Raw genomic sequence first — 21282 nt, forward strand, 5'->3', positions numbered from 1 at the left:
AATTACCAAATAAATGATTTAAATACCACATACTTTGATTTTATTAAACCAGAATTATGGTTTTTCTTACCTGAAAAGCAGGACGGTAATTTAACCATAATATTTTTCTGTGTGTGGTAAAGAAATTACTTGTTCGTCAAAAATTTGAGTATTTTTGATTTTTTTCTGATTTAAATTAACTTATTTTATTTTGATTCTAACTAAATATCTCAAAACATCCTAAGGCAATCAAACTGGTTTTAATATTTTTTCTCCCGCTCAACTCTGCAGTTTTGAAACCGATTACGATACCGTCTTAGTTTCTTTCATTTTGCTATTAATAATGTGTAATGCACAATTTTTATAAGTTTCTATTAAGGGCGGTGATTACGAAATACTATAAATGAAATTTTAGATGACGAGATTTGCGCTTTTAATGCAATAGTTACATAATAAAAAAAAAATACTTTAAATTTTTTAATAATACTTAAAATAAATTTTAACAGTGTATTTTGCTCATTAATTCTTTTAAAAATGTGTTAATAGTTAATTTAAAAATTTAAAATTATTGATTTTTGAAAAAGAAATTATTCTTCAAACGGTTACACATATTTGATAATTTTATTAATAATTCGTAAATAAAGGGTTGAAAGTTTGTTTTTATTTGGAAATGGGAACATTCAGTTTTTTTCCTAACAATTTATTTTAAAATACATTGAAAAATAACCACTAAATTATTTTTTTAAAAAATCAATGCTTTATTACAACACAAGAACAACATAAAAAAGCATCAAATCAAAACTGTACGAAATCCAGAAATTTTCTTTCTTTCTGATATCATTGCCCTGAAAAACAAATAAATAATAAATTATCTATTTACAAATGCTGAAAGTTATAATTAATTAATAAACTATGAAGGAAACTCGCTAAGGGCTTCCCTTTATACTCTAATTAATATAATAGTACTTTATGTCATGATAATAATACATCGTATTTAAGCAAAAAGAGCTGTAAACAAATACAGGGGACAATAATGCCATAAATCAAAAAATTTCTAACAAAACAAAATATACTAATTTTTGCATTTAGATAACGATAATTGCATGTATGAAACAATCATCATTTCATCACTGCAGGAAATTTTATTAATCAAAATTCCGACTAATGTTTGATTTATTAGAGAGCTTAAATCTCTTCTGGAATTCTGTGTGTGGATGTCGATAAAAGTTTCCATTGTATCTTTTGATCGCTACAGGCAATTTGTTTTCTTCAAATTTTATCCCAAGAATGTATCAATCTGAATTTACGCTTTAATTGGAGTGTCCAAAGTTGTATTGGAACACTGCGCTGGCCGACAATAAATATTTCAATAGTTTTCTGACCAATATATCCCTCGACGATTAAAATTTATCGTCTACCAAAATAAAGAGCAAGCCACCAAACAATGTTCAAATTTTGACTTATTCTCTACGTCTAACATCAAAATTAATTAAAATTTTATCCCCGTACGAAAATTTGACCAGTTTACGGCATAAACAAACTGACAGTTAAGAAAATTAAAGAGACTAAAATAAATACATGAATTAGGAGACTACATCTATGTATATAGCTGACTAAAATGGAAATCATTTTATTTTCATTCGAGCTCGCATGTAAAGATAGGTTGGTATTTTATTTACGTCGCACTAGAGCTGCACAATGGACTATTGGCGACGGTCTGGGAAACATCCCTGAGGATGATTCGAGGACATGACATGGCAATTTCGATCCTCTGGAGAGGGGATGGCTCCCCTGCTTTGGTAGCCCGGTGACCAGCACGCGATCTTGAGCACTTTACGGTAGAAAAGTTTAACGAGGACCGATACAGCTCTCCCTCGGTCCCTACGCAGACTGATCAAAGTGGTCACCCACCCGCTTATTGACCACAGTCAGTGAAGCTTGACTTCAGTGTTCTACTGGGAACTGTTTCTTTACGATCAGTCCCCTGCTGGACCTCGCATGTAAAATGTAGGATCAATTTCTTAATGAACTTTTGTCACCCCGAAATATCTCCCAGTGAGTTTTAAAAGTGATTTTAAGATTTGATTAAAACAAAATTATTTACTCCTTTTTAGTCCAACTGATGAACGTATTTTTCAAGATTTTAATTTAATTTAATTTCATTACTTTTGCTATTATATACTAAATGATATTTTGGGCAAAAGAGACTTGTTAGCTGTTTCCAAAAGTGTGACCAATTATTTACCATTATTCAGTAATCCCTAAACTATCCAATATAATCTTTACTTTGTAAGTATGATCTTACCTTTAAAATCCATATCCGTAACGACCATAGCCTCCATATCCTGCACCGTAACTTCCATATCCCAGCCCATATCCACCATATCCAAGTCCGGATCCACCATAGCCGAGTCCATATCCACCGTAGCCAAGACCATACCCTCCATATCCGAGTCCGTGCCCTTGAGATTTAATGAAATACCGGGAACTTACGCCATGTCCACCATGTTTGCCGTAATGATGTATAACATCATTGCCATAAACGAAAGCGAAGCAAGCCAAAAAGAAAAGCTGAAGCATTAAAATATAATTAATTGAAATTCAAAAGATTAAAAAATATGTCTAATAAAGCTAAGAGTTAATGTATAACTAGCTTGCAATAAATTTTATCCCTATAAAACTTTCAATTATTAATAAAAACATTGACGTATAAGAAACAAAACTTTATGGAGTGTTTTAATATATTTTTTTCTAAAACTGTTCGTTTATAATATTGAATTATAACTAAATAACTATTAAAATTTTTCATAAATGCTTTTAAAAAAATATACTCCCCGTTTTATGGAGTATAACTGCTAGTTTTATTTCTAAGAAAGTGATTTAATTAAAATCTTTGATACGATTTTCTTTTAACATTGATGACATTCAATCAGTTTTTTTCATGCATATAAATAATTTCTTTTATAATATTCGTTAACAAAATGGCAAACTTTCACTTCATATTAGAGTCATAAAATTTTATAATACGTCCGAAAAACAAAAGTTTTAAAATATTTAAAATCGTATGGAAGTTAAGATTTTTTTGAAAAACTGTTCAATAATAAATCTAGCTCAAGTGTCTTTCCAATGAATTTCTGGTAATTCTTCTTATTATTTTTAACAAATAGAAAATTACTTAAGTAACTGATTCATAAAACCTAAAATAAAATTGAATTTAAGACATTTAATCAAATTTCAAGACCCACTTTCTTTTTTGAAATACGACAAATAAAATTATTAAAACACTCAGAAAACTTCGCAAAAATAAATTTATTTCTAAAAAAAGTGAGAAGGGACGAAAACTTTTTTTAAGTTTTGATATAAGAAATAGATTTTAATAGTTAAATTTTTTTTCGAAAGAATTAAATTTGATCATGTTTTTAGTTAAAAGGTGAAATTCGATTAAAACTTTGTTTTACTTGAAGTAATTTATTTTATTTGTCAAAATTTTGTTTGAATATAACTTTGTTACTTATTAAAAAAAAAGGAGAACTTTTTCTGTAAATTAAATTCTTTCAAGAAAGTATTTAAACTTTGAATTTAATAACAGCACTATGATTGTATTATATTAAGTAAATCATTTTAAGAGCAATTGCTTAAAGCAGTACAAGAAAAGAAATAAAAAGGTGCATAAAAAAGAAACATTTTTAGATGTGTCTGCAAAGTCATTAAAAAACTACTTACAGCTATCTTGATCATTTTGCTTTTTTGAATGATTAGTCCTACATTGTGAACTAAAACTTTCTTCGATCCTTTTATATGAGTGAGTTCTACTCTAATTGATCAGATATTTATAACGCAATGAAGTAAAGTTACGTTATCAAAATTCCAATCGGAAAAGGCGCGTGCATATCTTTCACGCTTCTTTGCTTTAAATGAAACAATATTTCAAACATTACTAATACATACTGTTAAATAATATTCTGTTTAAGAAGTTTAACCATGAATTTTTTTTTTACAGAAGATATATTTATTTATTATTATCATCACTTATGCAGCAGAGAGCTTTTCATCTGAACACCGATCAACCGAATTGATCGACGTTCTTACTGGATTAATTAATACACTGGATTAATAAATGTGTTTATCTGAGCATATCACACGAAAAAATATCGACCAGAAATTGCTCCTATTCTTTAAAATTTCTAAAGGACTACGGAAAATCACTTCTTTTGTTCCGCGGTGACTTTGAAAATTGAAAAATAGGTGGCATTATGTGAAAATGAACAAAAATTGATTTTGGAACTTAAAAATTTGATTAAATCCGAAAGTTAATACACTTTAGAAAATTTTGACGTACAGTTGCTCCCATTAATGGAGTTAAGGAAATCTAAAAGTTTTTGCAGTGCATGCAGTCTTTTTATTAACCTTTTTTCTCCAACAGTTATATTTATTTGTTTATTCATTTTTTTGTTTGTTTTCTGACAGCACATATTTTTATGAGTATTGAAATTAATTTAATGAATATATCATATAAAACAAGCAACAGCAATTTTAGAAATGTATTGACATTCATTTTTAAAAATATTGTTATTTTATAAATTTTATATAATTTTTTTTTTTTGCACGATACATGATAACTATAGTTCTGAACTTAAAAATGTATTTATTTAAAATGTTTTTAAGAATGCATAAAAGCGTTTATCTCAATACTAAAAATGATAGCAACTATACATCGAAATTTTTTGCAGTGTGCAAAGAGTACACATAAAAATTTTTAAATGTTAATATTTTTTAACGGCTTCTGAATAAGTCAAATTCCCATAAAATTGAACTTGACTTGAATTCATAGCTGCTAAAAATATAAACGTTTACAAATTACTATAAATGTCAGAACAAAATCATTAAAAAGTGAGTATGAAAGTTTTCTAAAATTAAATCATGCTGAGGTGTTTTGTAAAATAGTCGAACCTGTAGTATTCGAACTTCGATTAACCGAATTGTCCAATTTTCCGGATTGATCAAGATGATTCAGATTCTACAACAAAAGAAAAGAAAAAAACCAAAAATTGGTTATATTCTTAAATTTTTCTAAAAGACGGGGGGGGGGGCTCGCTGATTTGGTTCCCCAGTGACCCAGTGAAAGGGCACAAAAGAAAAAAATATTGTTGGCATTGTGTGAAAATGCTCAAAAACTGAATTCATAATTAATTTAAATTGTAGATTGAACCCGAATTTAAAAACAAAGAATTTATCTATAATGCTGATGAAAGTGGACTTAAATAGAATTCATAGGCGAGGAAAATTGGAGTATTTGCGAACTATCACAATTACCAAAACAAAGCCAAGAAAAAGTGGGTATGGAAGTTATGTGGAGAGAAAAAAAAAAGAAAAAACATTACTTTGAACGTAATACAATAAAATTGTCCAATCAAGTGTTTTTTTTTTTGTTGTTGTTTTTTTAAATTTTTTTTTTAATCGGATCGGATTTAGTCTCCATCGGTCTGGATGATCAGAGTTCTATGTATGTTTTTGGAAACCTTGTCCAAAGAAAATAAACGAAATAATCACGTAGGCCGCAAATTAATATTTAGATAGAGAAGAAACAGAGATACTTTCTAAGTCAGTCAAATAATCATTCAATAATCATCAGATGCAATCATGCATATGGAATTAGAAATACGCTTTCCATTAAGATAGATTATTTATTAGTGGCAATCGACTCGATTAATAATTTTTCTCTCAAGGGTCTATGTTTTTCAGTTTTATATTTAACAAATAAAAAATATTTCAAATTCCCAATAAATAGAGCCCTATATTTTAAAACATGTTTTTCTTGCGAGTTGTCTAAAGCTGCAATCAAATACATTTTTCTGCACCAAAATTATGAAATAGAAGTTCACGAAAATATTAACTTTCTGTATATACAATTAGTTTCTTAATATAATTTTCTACTTAATATACGTAGATAAAATAGTTATGGCTAAATTACAGCACTAACTCGATTTTGTTAACTAAACCTAGACATACGGTATTTAAACTATTTTTTTTATTATTTTTTTCCAGTTGTTATGGTAGCGGTTTACGAAAATCCCTGTTTTCCATATTATAATTCTTATTACCACGCATTTAATAAAAATACGAAACTGAAAAGTAAATTCAACTGAATGAATACTTTTTATGACATTCTCTAATGTATCATGATAAATTTATCACATTTACTACCAAACAGCATGGATCCATACTTAATAAAACTGTGTTTTATTGTTAATTTTACCAAAGGCCATTACCAAAGTGCTTCGGTAAAAATTACTAAGCTTTTTGATGCTTCCATAGAGCCAGAAACACGGTAAATTTTGCAAATGATTTCGCACTTGTTTGTGAAACTGTGACAGTTTGTAATGAAGGTGTGAAGGCAGTTGACAGTTGTTAAAAAAAGAAAAAAAAAAGCTGAAAATAGCTGTACCGGTACTCTAACAAGGGAAACTAGGGAAGTGTGACTCGCCAATTTTGAAATAAACTAGTGGGATGTATGCCATATGAGGAATAATTTTAGGGGGCAACATTCGTTTCGGCCCATAGGAAGTCCTATGAGAGATAAAAAATAATTCAATATATAGAAAAATCAGTATTTTATTACTTCAATGCAGACTATTAGTTATTGTAATTGTCTCATACTCCAATTAATTTGTAATTAATTGGATAATTAATTACTTTCACGTACTATATAATGCATATTTATTGTCAAAATTTATTTCGAAAATTTTATATATCTGTAGTTTTTCAGAAAAAAAATAAAAAAAATTGGCATTTTTAAAAAAAAAAATTTGGCATCAAATTTTTTAAATTTTTTTTTTTCAAAAAATTTTCCAATATTTAAACTAGTAAATGGTAATAAATTTCATTTGTATGAAAGTCGAAATATAATACGCATTTTCCCAAACTGATGGAATTTTTTCATATTTAATGTGTATCCAAAAATGTGATTTATAAAAAAAAAAAATTTTTTTTCATATTGTTAGATCTTGCAAAAAAATCTGAAATAATTTATGTGATTGCATAAAATTAAATTTCATTTATAAAAATGTTTTCAAATTTGTTTGGCGGGAAATTTGAACTTAAAAAAATATTTCAGTTTTCAATGATTTTCTTTTTTTCTTGAAAGGTCATCCGTACTATATAAACAAAATTTGTAAGTATTTGTCGCTTTAATGGACACATTTTTTTTTCTTAATTTTTTTTATTGCACAACTGATAAAAAAATGAAGAAAAAAAATAAGTTTCAAAAAAATTTAAATTTTTTGCCAAAAAATGAACATATTATTAAAAAAAATTGTCCTGTGAATTGTTCAATATTTTGTCAAAACATTGCTATTTTTGAAATATTATTCATACAATTATCTTTATACCTGATATCCTAGCTAAGGCCAACTTTTAAAGTTAAATATTTCAAAAATTAGCTAGGATATCAGATATAAAAATAATATTATAAAGATAGCACTGTTTTGACAAAATATTGAACAATTCACAGGACATAGATATCAACGGATTTTCCACTTAAAGTGATATATCACTTCAAATTTTGTGTATACAGTACAGTTGATCTTTTATGAAAAAAATCGAATTGAAATATTAAACATGTTTTAAGTTCAAATTTCCCGCCAAACATATTTGAAAACATTTTTATAAATGCAATTTAATTTTATGCAATCACATAAATTATTTCAGATTTTTTTGCAAGATCTAACAATATGGAAAAATTTATTTTTTTTGTAAATCACATTTTTGGATGTTACATAAGCTATACTAACAAAAAATTCCATCAGTTTGGTAAAATGCGTATTATATTTCGACTCTCATATAAATGAAATTTATTTCTGTTTACTAGTTTTAATATTGGAAAATTTTTTGAAAAAAAAAATTTAAAAAATTTGATGCCAATTTTTTTTTTTTTTTTTTAAATGCCAATTTTTTTTTCTGAAAAACTACAGATATATAAAATTTTCGAAATCAATTTTGACAATAAATATGCATTATATAGTACGTGAAAGTAGCACAAAATTAATTGGAGTATGAGATAATTACAATAACTAATAGTCTGCATTGAAGTAATGAAATACCGATTTTTCTACATACTTAATTATTTTTTATCTCTCATAGGACCCTCTATGGGCCGAAACGAATATTGCCCCCTAAAATTATTCTTCATAAGGCATACATCCTACTAGTTTATTTCAAAATTGACGAGTCACACTTCCCTAGTTTCCCTTGTAAGTGTCGGTATTTTTTACAGTAATTTAATCAGAATTTTTTTTCAGCATATCTTTTTCATATTAAAACAATTATTCCTCTTAAAGAATCTTAATTTCAATAGAGAAATATTAATTTTTTGGTGCTTAGTCATAGATTTCTCTAGATATTTTAACCGAAATGCCGGGGTTATTTTTGAATCAAAAATAATACTCAAATTGTTGCTAATTTTCTGTCATGATGCAAATTGAATATTGTATTGAATTTTCATAGCGTTGGACGATTCTAACACTAGCTATTTATTTGTAGAACCGTTTGCTTTTAATACAAAACAAATTCTTTCAAAAATTGGATTACTGACTTTTTGCGAAATTACTTTTGATTAGCTTTCTAAAATACCTTTATGTATTTAACAGAGTTGACATGATTTAAATTAGTTTTAAATCTCCTTATATTTTGGAAAGAAAATCATTGATTTAAATCAAGTGAATTTTTTATAATAAAGCTCCTAATTTGTGGTGATTTTTTTATTTTTGCTCATAATAATTTCAAAATATCTTTTTAAGGTTGTGATATTTTTAAAGTTAGATTTCATTGTTATTAAAAATTTTATCCAAAGTAATAGTGAGAGAGTATTTCATGAAAATTGTTATTTATTGACTAAAAAATAAGAAAAAACTAAATTAGAATTGAAATTATCCCTTTTCATTAGTTCTTCATAAAATTATATGCTATTTAATGTACATACTTCAATTTTATTAATTTAGTTTTATGTTTATTTAAATACAATTGTTTTTAAAAGTCATTAAACTTGTAGTTTGTTTTCATAAATAGACGGAGAAAAAAGTGTGACCAAAACTACCAGAGAATATGGTAAAATTTACCGTATTTCTAGTTCTATAGTAACACTAAAAAGCTCGGTAATTATTAACGACATGCATTTCGAATTTTGGCAAAGATTAACAATAAAATATGAATTTATAATATGTGATAAATTTGGAAAGTGTTGAAAAATTTGATAATTTTATCTTGATACCTCAAAGCATCGCATTTCATCGTCGCATTCAGTTTCAATCTTTTCAGCTTTGTATGCTTTACTAACCGTATCGTAATGAGAATTATAATTTTGAAATTTTGAATTACCGGTTAACCTTTACCACATAAACTGTAAAATTAACAATTGAATGGTTTAAATACAGCCTATTTCGATTTTATTAAACCAGAATTATGGTTTTTCTTACCAGAAAAGCAGAACGGTAATTTAACCAGAAATTTTTTCTGTGTGTGAAAAATGTGAGTATTTCTGAATTTTTTGATCTAAATTAATTTATTTTGATTTTGATTCTAACTAAATATCTCTAAACTTCATAAGGCAATCAAACTGGTTTTAATATTTTTCCTCCCGCTCAACTCTGCAGTTTTGAAGCAGATTACGATACCGTCTTAGTTTCTTTCATTTTTGCTACCAATAATGTGTAATGCGCAATTTTTATAAGCTTCTATGAAGAGCGGTGATTACGAAATACTATAAATGAAATTGCAGATAACAAGATTTGCGCTTTTAATGCAATAGTTAAATAATAAAAAAAAATACTTTAAATTTTTTAATAATACTTAAAATAAATTTTAACAGTGTATTTTGCTCATTAATTCTTTTAAAAATGTGTTAATAGTTAATTTAAAAATTTAAAAATATTGATTTTTGAAAAAGAAATTATTCTTCAAACTGTTACACATTTTTGATATTTTTATTAATAATTAGTAAATAAAAGGTTGAAAGTTTGTTTTTATTTGAAAATGGGAACATTCAGTTTTTTTCCTAACAATTTATTTTAAAATACATTGAAAAATAACCACTAAATTATTTTTTTAAAAAATCAATACTTTATTACAACACAAGAACAACATAAAAAAGCATCAAATCAAAACTGTACGAAATCCAGAAATTTTCTTTCTTTCTGATATCATTGCCCTGAAAAACAAATAAATAATAAATTATCTATTTACAAATGCTGAAAGTTATAATTAATTAATAAACTATGAAGGTAACTCACTAAGGGCTTCACTTTATACTCTAATTAATATAATAGTACTTTATGTCATGATAATAATACATCGTATTTAAGCAAAAAGAGCTGTAAACAAATACAGGGGACAATAATGACATAAATCAAAAAATTTATAACAAAACAAAATATACTAATTTTTGCATTTAGATAACGATAATTGCATGTATGAAACAATCATCATTTCATCACTGCATGAAATTTTATTAATCAAAATTCCGACTAATGCTTGGTTTATTAGAGTGCTTAAATCTCTTCTGGAATTCTGTGTGTGGATGTCGATAAAAGTTTCCATTGTATCTTTTGATCGCTACAGGCAATTTGTTTTCTTCAAATTTTATCCCAAGAATGTATCAATCTGAATTTACGCTTTAATTGGAGTGTCCAAAGTTGTATTGGAACACTGCGCTGGCCGACAATAAATATTTCAATAGTTTTCTGACCATTACTATTGTTTTCTGACCAATATATCCCTCGACGAATAAAATTTATCGTCTACCAAAATAAAGAGCAAGCCACCAAACAATGTTCAAATTTTAACTTATTCTCTACGTCTAACGTCAAAATTAATTAAAACTTTATCCCCATACAAAAATTTGACCAGTTTACGGCATAAACAAACTGACAGTGAAGAAAATTAAAGAGACTAAAATAAATACATGAATTAGGAGACTACATCTATGTATAAAGCTGACTAAAATGGAAATCATTTTATTTTCATTCAAGCTCGCATGTAAAGATAGGTTGGTATTTTATTTACGTCGCACTAGAGCTGCACATTGGACTATTGGCGACGGTCTGGGAAACATCCCTGAGGATGATTCGAGGACATGGCATGGCAATTTCGATCCTCTGGAGAGGTGATGGCTCCCCTGCTTTGGTAGCCCGGTGACCTGCAAGCGATCTTGAGCACTTTACGGAAGAAAAGTTTAACGAGGACCGATACAGCTCACCCTCAGTCCCTACGCAGACTGATCAAAGTGGTCGCCCACCCGCTTATTGACCACAGTCAGTGAAGCTTGACTTCGGTGTTCTACTGGGAACTGTTTCTTTACGATCAGTCCACTGCTGGATCTCGCATGTAAAAAGTAGGATCAATTTCTTAATGAACTTTTATCACCCCGAAATATCTCCCTGTGAGTTTTAAAAGCGATTTTTAGATTTGATTAAAACAAAATTATTTACTCCTTTTTAGTCCAACTGACGAACGTATTTTTCAAGATTTTAATTTAATTTAATTTCATTACTTTTGCTATTATATACTAAATGATATTTTGGGCAAAAGAGACTTGTTAGCTGTTTTCAAAAGTGTGACCAATTATTTACCATTATTCAGTAATCCCTAAACTATCCAATATAATCTTTACTTTGTAAGTATGATCTTACCTTTAAAATCCATATCCGTAACGACCATAGCCTCCATATCCTGCACCGTAACTTCCATATCCTAGCCCATATCCACCATATCCAAGTCCGGATCCACCGTAGCCGAGTCCATATCCACCGTAGCCAAGACCATACCCTCCATATCCGAGTCCGTGCCCTTGAGATTTAATGAAATACCGTGAACTTACGCCATGTCCCCCATGTTTGCCGTAATGATGTATGACATCATTGCCATAAACGAAAGCGAAGCAAGCCAAAAAGAAAAGCTGAAATATAATTAATTGAAATTCAAAAGATTGAAAAATATGTCTAATAAAGCTAAGAGTTAATGTATAACTAGCTTGCAATAAATTTTATCGCTATATAACTTTCAATTATTAATAAAAACATTGACGTATAAGAAACAAAACTTTATGGAGTGTTTTACTATATTTTTTTCTAAAACTGTTCGTTTATAATACTGAATTATAATTAAATAACTATTAAAATTTTTCATAAATGCTTTAAAAAAATATACTCCTAGTTTTATGGAGTATAACTGCTAGTTTTATTTCTAAGAAAGTGATTTAATTAAAATCTTTGATACGATTTTCTTTTAACATTGATGACATTCAATCTGTTTTTTCATCCATATAAATAATTTCTTTTATAATATTCGTTAACAAAATGGCAAACATTCACTTCATATTGGAGTCAAAAAATTTTATAATACGTCCGAAAAACAAAAGTTTTAAAATATTTAAAATCGTATGGAAGTTAAGATTTTTTTGAAAAACTGTTCAATAATAAATCTAGCTCAAGTGCCTTTCCAATGAATTTCTGGTAATTATTATTATTATTTTTAACAAATAGAAAATTACTTAAGTAATTGATTCATAAAACGTAAAATAAAATTGAATTTAAGACATTTAATTAAATTTCAAGACCCACTTTCTTTTCTGAAATACGACAAATATAATTATTAAAACACTCAGAAAATTTCGCAAAAATAAATTTATTTCTAAAAAAAGTGAGAAGGGACGAAAACTTTTTTTAAGTTTTGATATAAGAAATAGATTTTAATAGTTAAATTTTTTTTTCGAAAGAATTAAATTTGATCATGTTTTTAGTTAAAAGGTGAAATTCGATTAAAACTTTGTTTTACTTGAAGTAATTTATTTTATTTGTCAAAATTTTGTTTGAATATAACTTTGTTACTTATTAAAAAAAAAAGGAGGAAATTTTTTCTGTAAATTAAATTCTTTCAAAAAAGTATTTAAACTTTGAATTGAATAACAGCACTATGATTGTATTATATTAAGTAAATCATTTTAAGAGCTATTGCTTAAAGCAGTACAAGAAAAGAAATAAAAAGGTGCATAAAAAAGAAACATTTTTAGATGTGTCTGCAATGTCATTAAAAAACTACTTACAGCTATCTTGATCATTTTGCTTTTTTGAATGATTAGTCCTACTTTGTGAACTAAAACTTTCTTCGATCCTTTTATATGAGTGAGTTCTACTCTAATTGATCAGATATTTATAACGCAATGAAGTAAAGTTACGTTATCAAAATTCCAATCGGAAAAGGCGCGTGCATATCTTTCACGCTTCTATGCTTTAAATGAAACAATAGTTCAAACATTACTAATGCATATATATTTGAGATTAATACTGTTAAATAATATTCTGTTTAAGAAGTTTAACCATGAAATTTTTTTTTACAGAAGATATATTTATTTATTATTATCAACACTTATGCAGTAGAGAGCTTTTCATCTGAACGCCGATCAACCGAATTGATCGGCGTTCTTAGTGGATTAATTAATACACTGGATTAATTAATGTGTTTATCTGAGCATATTACAGAAAAAAATATCGACAAGAAATTGCTCCTATTCTTTAAAATTTCTAAAGGACTACGGAAAATCACTTCTTTTGTTCCGCGGTGACTTTGAAAAGGGAAAAATAGTTGGCATTATGTGAAAATAAACAAAAATTGATTTTGGAATTTAAAAATTTGATTAAATCCGAAAATTAATACACTTTAAAAAATTTTGATGTATAGTCGCACCCATTAATGGAGTTAAGGAAATCTAAAAGTTTTTACAGTGCATGCAGTTTTTTATTGATCTTTTTTCTCCAACAGTTATATTTATTTGTTTATTCAATTTTTTTGTTTGTTTTCTGACAGCACATATTTTTATGAGTATTGAAATTAATTTAATGAACATATCATGTAAAACAAGCAACAGCAATTTTAGAAATGTATTCACATTCATTTTTATAAATATTGTTACTTTATAAATTTTATATAATTTTTTTTTGCACGATACATGACACCTATAGTTCTGAACTTAAAAATGTATTTATTTAAAATGTTTTTAAGAATGCATAAAAGCGTTTATCTCAATACTAAAAATGATAGCAACTATACATCGAAATTTTTTGCAGTGTGCAAAGAGTACACATAAAAATTTGTAAATGTTAATATTTTTTAACGGCTTCTGAATAAGTCAAATTCCCATAAAATTGAACTTGACTTGAATTCATAGCTGCTAAAAATATAAACGTTTACAAATTACTATAAATGTCAGAACAAAATCATTAAAAAGTGAGTATGAAAGTTTTCTAAAATTAAATCATGCTGAGGTGTTTTGTAAAATAGTCGAACCTGTAGTATTCGAACTTCGATTAACCGAATTGTCCAATTTTCCGGATTGATCAAGATGATTCAGATTCTACAACAAAAGAAAAGAAAAAAACCAAAAATTGGTTATATTCTTAAATTTTTCTAAAAGACGGGGGGGGGGGGCTCGCTGATTTGGTTCCCCAGTGACCCAGTGAAATAGCACAAAAGAAAAAAATATTGTTGGCATTGTGTGAAAATGCTCAAAAACTGAATTCATAATTAATTTAAATTGTAGATTGAACCCGAATTTAAAAACAAAGAATTTATCTATAATGCTGATGAAAGTGGACTTAAATAGAATTCATAGGCGAGGAAAATTGGAGTATTTGCGAACTATCACAATTACCAAAACAAAGCCAAGAAAAAGTGGGTATGGAAGTTATGTGGAGAGAAAAAAAAAAGAAAAAACATTACTTTGAACGTAATACAATAAAATTGTCCAATCAAGTGTTTTTTTTTGTTGTTGTTTTCTTAAATTTTTTTTTTTAATCGGATCGGATTTAGTCTCCATCGGTCTGGATGATCAGAGTTCTATGTATGTTTTTGGAAACCTTGTCCAAAGAAAATAAACGAAATAATCACGTAGGCCGCAAATTAATATTTAGATAGAGAAGAAACAGAGATACTTTCTAAGTCAGTCAAATAATCATTCAATAATCATCAGATGCAATCATGCATATGGAATTAGAAATACGCTTTCCATTAAGATAGATTATTTATTAGTGGCAATCGACTCGATTAATAATTTTTCTCTCAAGGGTCTATGTTTTTCAGTTTTATATTTAACAAATAAAAAATATTTCAAATTCCCAATAAATAGAGCCCTATATTTTAAAACATGTTTTTCTTGCGAGTTGTCTAAAGCTGCAATCAAATACATTTTTCTGCACCAAAATTATGAAATAGAAGTTCACGAAAATATTAACTTTCTGTATATACAATTAGTTTCTTAATATAATTTTCTACTTAATATACGTAGATAAAATAGTTATGGCTAAATTACAGCACTAACTCGATTTTGTTAACTAAACCTAGACATACGGTATTTAAACTATTTTTTTTATTATTTTTTTCCAGTTGTTATGGTAGCGGTTTACGAAAATCCCTGTTTTCCATATTATAATTCTTATTACCACGCATTTAATAAAAATACGAAACTGAAGAGTAAATTCAACTGAATGAATACTTTTTATGACATTCTCTAATGTATCATGATAAATTTATCACATTTACTACCAAACAGCATGGATCCATACTTAATAAAACTGTGTTTTATTGTTAATTTTACCAAAGGCCATTACCAAAGTGCTTCGGTAAAAATTACTAAGCTTTTTGATGCTTCCATAGAGCCAGAAACACGGTAAATTTTGCAAATGATTTCGCACTTGTTTGTGAAACTATGACAGTTTGTAATAAAGGTGTGAAGGCAGTAGACAGTTGTTAAAAAAAGAGAAAAGAAGCTGAAAATAGCTGTACCGGTACTCTAAGTGTCGGTATTTTTTTCAGTAATTTAATCAGAATTTTTTTTCAATATATCTTTTTCATATTAAAACAATTATTCCTCTTAAAGAATCTTAATTTCAATAGAGAAATATTATTGTTTTGGTGCTTAGCCATAGATTCCACTAGATATTTTAACCGAAATGCCGGGGTTATTTTCGAATCAAAAATATTACTCAAATTGTTGCTAATTTTCTGTCATGATGCAAATTGAATATTGTATTGAATTTTCATTGCGTTGGACGATTCTAACACTAGCTATTTATTTGTAGAACCGTTTGCTTTTATTACAAAACAAATTCTTTCAAAAATTGGATTACTGACTTTTTACGAAATTACTTTTGATTAGCTTTCTAAAATACCTTTATATATTTAACAGAGTTGACATGATTTAAATTAGTTTTAAATCTCTCGATATTTTGGAAAGAAAATCATTGAATTAAATCAAGTGAATTTTTTATAATAAAGCTCTTAATTTGCGGGGATTATTTTATTTTTGCTCATAATAATTTCAAAATATCTTTTTAAGGTTGTGATATTTTTAAAGTCAGATTTCATTGTTATTAAAAATTTTATCCAAAGTAATAGTGAGAGAGTATTTCATGAAAATTATTATTTATTGACTAAAAAATAAGAAAAAGACTAAATTAGGATTGAAATTATCCCTTTTCATCAGTTCTTTATAAAATAATATGGTATTTAATGTACATACTTCAATTTTATTACTTTAGTTTTGTGTTTATTTAAAAAAAGTCATTAAACTTGTAGTTTATTTTCATAAATAGACGGAGAAAAAAGTGTGACCAAAACTACCAGAGAATATGGTAAAATTTACCGTATTTCTAGTTCTATAGTAACACTAAAAAGCTCAGTAATTATTAACGACGCGCATTTCTAATTTTGGCAAAGATTAACAATAAAATATGAATTTATAATATGTGATAAATTTGGAAAGTGTCGAAAAATTTGATAATTTTATCTTGATACCTTAGAGCAGTGTTTCCCAAACTTATATGGCTTTTGTGTACCCTTTCAAAACTTCTCGCAACGCTGTTTACCACCAATAAGAAAATGAATGTATTTCTTTACTATAAAATTGCACTTACTAAAATTGCACTTAATGAAATTGCAATTACTAAAAAATTGCACAAGTTAAAAGCCACAGTTGACTCCACTAATTATTAACTGTTAACTCTACAAAAAATAGCCAATCGAAAAATACGTAATCGTAAATTTTCATGTCTAGCTTTTTTTTGAACTTTTCGTTTGTTGCAACATATTTCACATAAAAACGCGTACCCCCGCTAAACTGTGGTACGCGTACCACACTTTGGGAAACACTGCCTTAGAGCATCGCATTCAGTTTCAGTCTTTTCAGCTTTATATGCTTTACTAACCGTATCGTAATGAGAATTATAATTTTAAAATTTTGAATTTCCAGTGAACCGTTACCACATAAACTGTAAAATTACCAAATGAATGATTTAAGTACCACATACTTTGATTTTATTAAACCAGAATTATGGTTTTTCTTACCTGAAAAGCAGGACGGTAATTTAACCATAATTTTTTTCTGAGTGTGATAAAGAAATTACTTGTTCGGCAAAAATGAGTATTTTTGATTTTTTCTGATCTAAATTAATTTATTTTGATTTTGATTCTAACTAAATATCTCTAAGCTTCATAGGGCAATTAAACTGGTTTTAATATTTTCCCTCCCGGTCAACTCTGCAGTTATGAAACCGATTACGATACTGTCTTAGTTTCTTTCATTTTGCTACCAATAATGTGTAATGCACAATTTTTAAAAGTCTCTATAAAGAGCGGTGATTACGAAATACTATAAATAAAAATTTTAGATAACGTGATTTGCGCTTTTAATGTCATAGTTAAATAATAAAAAAAAATACTTTAAATTTTTTAATAATACTTAAAATAAATTTTAACAGTGTATTTTGCTCATTAATTCTTTTAAAAATGTGTTAATAATTAATTTAAAAATTTAAAAATATTGATTTTTGAAAAAGAAATTATTCTTCAAACTGTCACACATTTTTGATATTTTTATTAATAATTCGTAAATAAAGGGTTGAAAGTTTGTTTTTATTTGGAAATGGAAACATTCAGTTTTTTTCCAAGCAATATATTTTGAAATACATATAAAAATAACCACTAAATTATTTTTTTAAAGAAATCAATATTTTATTACAACGCAAGAATAACATAAAAAAAGCATCAAATCAAAACCATACGAAATACAGAAATTTTCTTTCTTTCTGGTATCATTTCCCTGAAAAACAAATAAATAATAAATTATCTATTTACAATTGTTGAAAGTTATAATTAATTAATAAACTATGAAGGTACTTTATGTCATGATAATAATACATCGTATTTAAGCAAAAAGAACTGTAAACAAATACAGGGGACAATAATGCCATAAATCAAAATATTTATAACAAAACAAAATATACTAATTTTTACAATTAGATAACGATAATTGCATGTATGAAACAATCATCATTTCATCATTGCATGAAATTTTTTTAATCGAAATTCCGACTAATGCTTGATTTATTAGAGAGCTTAACTCTCTTCTGGAATTCTGTGTGTGGATGTCGATAAAAGTTTCCACTGTATCTCTTGATCGATCACTACAGGCAAATTTTTTTCTCCATATTTTATCCCAAGAATGTATCAATCTGAATTTACGCTTTAATTGGAGTGTCCAAAGTCGTATTGGACCACTGCGCTGGACGACAATAAACATTTCAATAGTTTTCTGACCATTACTATTGTTTTCTGACCAATATATCCCTCAACAAATAAAATTTATCGTCTACCAAAATAAAGAGCAAGCCCCAAACAATGTTCAAACTTTAACTGGTCCTCTATGTCTAACGTCAATATTAATTAAAATTTTATCCCCATGCAAAAATTTGACCAGTTTACGGCATAAGCAAACTTACAGACAAAAAAATTAAAGAGACTAAAATAAATACATGAATTAGGAGACTACATCTATGTATAAAGCTGACTAAAAAGAAAATAATTTTATTTTCATTCGAGCTTGCATGTAAAGGTAGGTTGGTATTTTATTTACGTCGCACTAGAGCTGCACAATGGACTATTGGCGACGGTCTGGGAAACATCCCTGAGGATGATCCGAGAACATGGCATGGCACTTTCGATCCTCTGGCGAGGGGACGGCACGTGATCTTGAGCGCTTTACGGTAGAACAGTTTAACGAGGACCGATACAGCTCACCCTCGGTCCCTACGCTGGCTGATCAGAGGGCTGAGGGTTGGTGATCATCACCAACCCTCTTATTGACTGCAGTCAGTGAAGCTTGACTTCGGTGTTCTACTGGGAACTGTTTCTTTACGATCAGTCCACTGCTGGATCTCGCATGTAAAAGGTAGGATCAAGCTCTTAATGAACTTTTATCACCACGGAATATCTCCCTGTGAGCTTTAAAAGTGATTTTTAGATTTGATTAAAACAAAATCCTTTACTCCTTTTTAGTCCAACTGACAAACGTATTTTTCAAGATTTCAATTTGATTTAATTTCATTACTTTTGCTAATATATACTAAATGATATTTTGGGCAAAGAGACTTGGTAACTGTTTTCAAAAGTGTGACCAATTATTTACCATTATTTAGTAATCCTTAAACTACCTAATATAATCTTCACTTTGTATGTAAGTATGATCTTACCTTTAAAATCCATATCCGTAACGACCATAACCTCCATATCCTGCACCGTAACTTCCATATCCTAGCCCATATCCACCATATCCAAGTCCGGATCCACCATAGCCGAGTCCATATCCACCGTAGCCAAGACCATACCCTCCATATCCGAGTCCGTGCCCTTGAGATTTAATGAAATACCGGGAACTAACGCCATGACCACCATGTTTGCCGTAATGGTGTATAACATCATTGCCATAAACGAAAGCGAAGCAAACCAAAAAGAAAAGCTGAAACATTAAAATATAATTAATTGAAATTCAAAAGATTGAAAAATATGTCTAATAAAGCTAAGAGTTAATGTATAACGAGTTTGTAAAAAATTTTATCACTATAAAACTTTTAATTATCAATAAAAACATTGACGTATAAGAAACAAACCTTTACAGAGTGTTTTAATATATTTTTCCTAAAACTGTTCGTTTATAATATTGAATTATAATTAAATCAATATTAACATTTTTCATAAATTCCTAAAAAAAGAATATACTCCCCTTTTTATGGAGTATAATTGCTAGTTTTATTCATAAGAAAGTGATTTAATTAAAATCTTTGATATGATTTTATTTTAACTTTGATGACATTCAATCAGTTTTTTCATCCATAAAAATAATTTCTTTTATAATATTCATTAACAAAATGGCAAACATTCACTTCATATCGGAGTCTTAAAATTTTATAATACGTACGAAGAACAAAAGTTTTAAAATATTTAAAATCGTTAAGTACTTTTACTGGAAGTTAGGATTTTTTTGAAAAACTGTTCCGTAATAAATCTAGCTCAAGTGCCTTTCCAATGAATTTCTGGTAATTATTATTATTTTTTTTTAGCAAATAGAAAATTACTGAAGTAACTGAGTCATAAAACTTAAAATAAAATTTTATTAAATTTAAAACATTTAATTAAATTTTATGACCCACTATTATTTTTTCTTTTTTGAAATGTGACCAATAAATTTATTAAAACACTCAGAAAATTTCGCAAAAATAAATTTATTTTTAAAAAAAGTTATAAGGGACGAAAACCTTTTTTTAATCTTTGATAAAAAAATAGATTTTAATAGTTAAATTTTTTTCGAAGCAATTAAACTTGAGCATATTTTTAGTTAAAAGGTGAAATTCGATTAAAAGTTTGTTTTACTCGAAGTAATTTATTTTATGTGTCAAAATTTTGTTTGAATATAACTTTGTTACTTATTCAAAATGTGTAATAAAAGGAGGAAACTTCTTCTGCAAGCTAAATTCCTTCAAAAAAGTATTTAAACTTTGAATTTTATAACAGCACTATGATTGTATTATATTAAGTAAATCATTTTAAGAGTAATAGTTTAAAGCAGTACAAGAAAGGAAACAAAACGGCGCATAAAAAAGAAACCATTTTAGATGTGTCTACAAAGTCATTTAAAACTACTTACAGCTATCTTGATCATTTTGCTTTTTAGAATGATTGGTCCTACTTTGTGAACTAAAACTTTCTTCAGTCCTTTTATATGAGTGAGTTCTACTCTAATTAATCAAATATTTATAACGCAATGAAGAAAAGTTACGTTATCAAAATTCCAATCCGAAAAAGCGCGTGCATATCTTTCACGCTTCTATGCTTTAAATGAAACAATAGTTCCAACATAACTAATACATATATAATTGTGGTTAATACTGTTACATAATATTCTGTTTAAGAAGTTTAACCGTGAAT

The 21282-nt window shown here is 27.6% G+C and overlaps 3 protein-coding genes across 3 annotated transcripts; all 3 read right to left on the minus strand.

Annotated features, from left to right (window-relative positions):
* Positions 1-676: 676 nt before the first annotated feature.
* On the minus strand, positions 677-3849 carry LOC122271610 (uncharacterized). The gene is made up of 3 exons (XM_043053517.3): positions 3703-3849; positions 2285-2550; positions 677-824 (listed from the first exon to the last, which is right to left on the minus strand). The coding sequence occupies exons 1-2, from the start codon at positions 3715-3717 to the stop codon at positions 2287-2289; spliced, it is 279 nt and encodes a 92-aa protein (XP_042909451.1). The 5' UTR covers positions 3718-3849; the 3' UTR covers positions 677-824; positions 2285-2286.
* Positions 3850-10064: 6215 nt separating this feature from the next.
* Positions 10065-13200, minus strand: LOC147807259 (uncharacterized). The gene is made up of 3 exons (XM_087168678.1): positions 13073-13200; positions 11661-11926; positions 10065-10180 (listed from the first exon to the last, which is right to left on the minus strand). The coding sequence occupies exons 1-2, from the start codon at positions 13085-13087 to the stop codon at positions 11663-11665; spliced, it is 279 nt and encodes a 92-aa protein (XP_087024804.1). The 5' UTR covers positions 13088-13200; the 3' UTR covers positions 10065-10180; positions 11661-11662.
* A 4774-nt stretch (positions 13201-17974) lies between these two features.
* Positions 17975-21059, minus strand: LOC107446691 (uncharacterized). Its single transcript, XM_016061403.4, has 3 exons — positions 21002-21059; positions 19551-19816; positions 17975-18121 (listed from the first exon to the last, which is right to left on the minus strand). The coding sequence occupies exons 1-2, from the start codon at positions 21014-21016 to the stop codon at positions 19553-19555; spliced, it is 279 nt and encodes a 92-aa protein (XP_015916889.3). The 5' UTR covers positions 21017-21059; the 3' UTR covers positions 17975-18121; positions 19551-19552.
* Positions 21060-21282: the final 223 nt, after the last annotated feature.

Source organism: Parasteatoda tepidariorum, chromosome 7 (genome assembly GCF_982258835.1).
Source record: "Parasteatoda tepidariorum strain Cologne lab strain chromosome 7, Ptep-v5.0, whole genome shotgun sequence".
Classification (NCBI taxonomy): domain Eukaryota; kingdom Metazoa; phylum Arthropoda; class Arachnida; order Araneae; family Theridiidae; genus Parasteatoda; species Parasteatoda tepidariorum.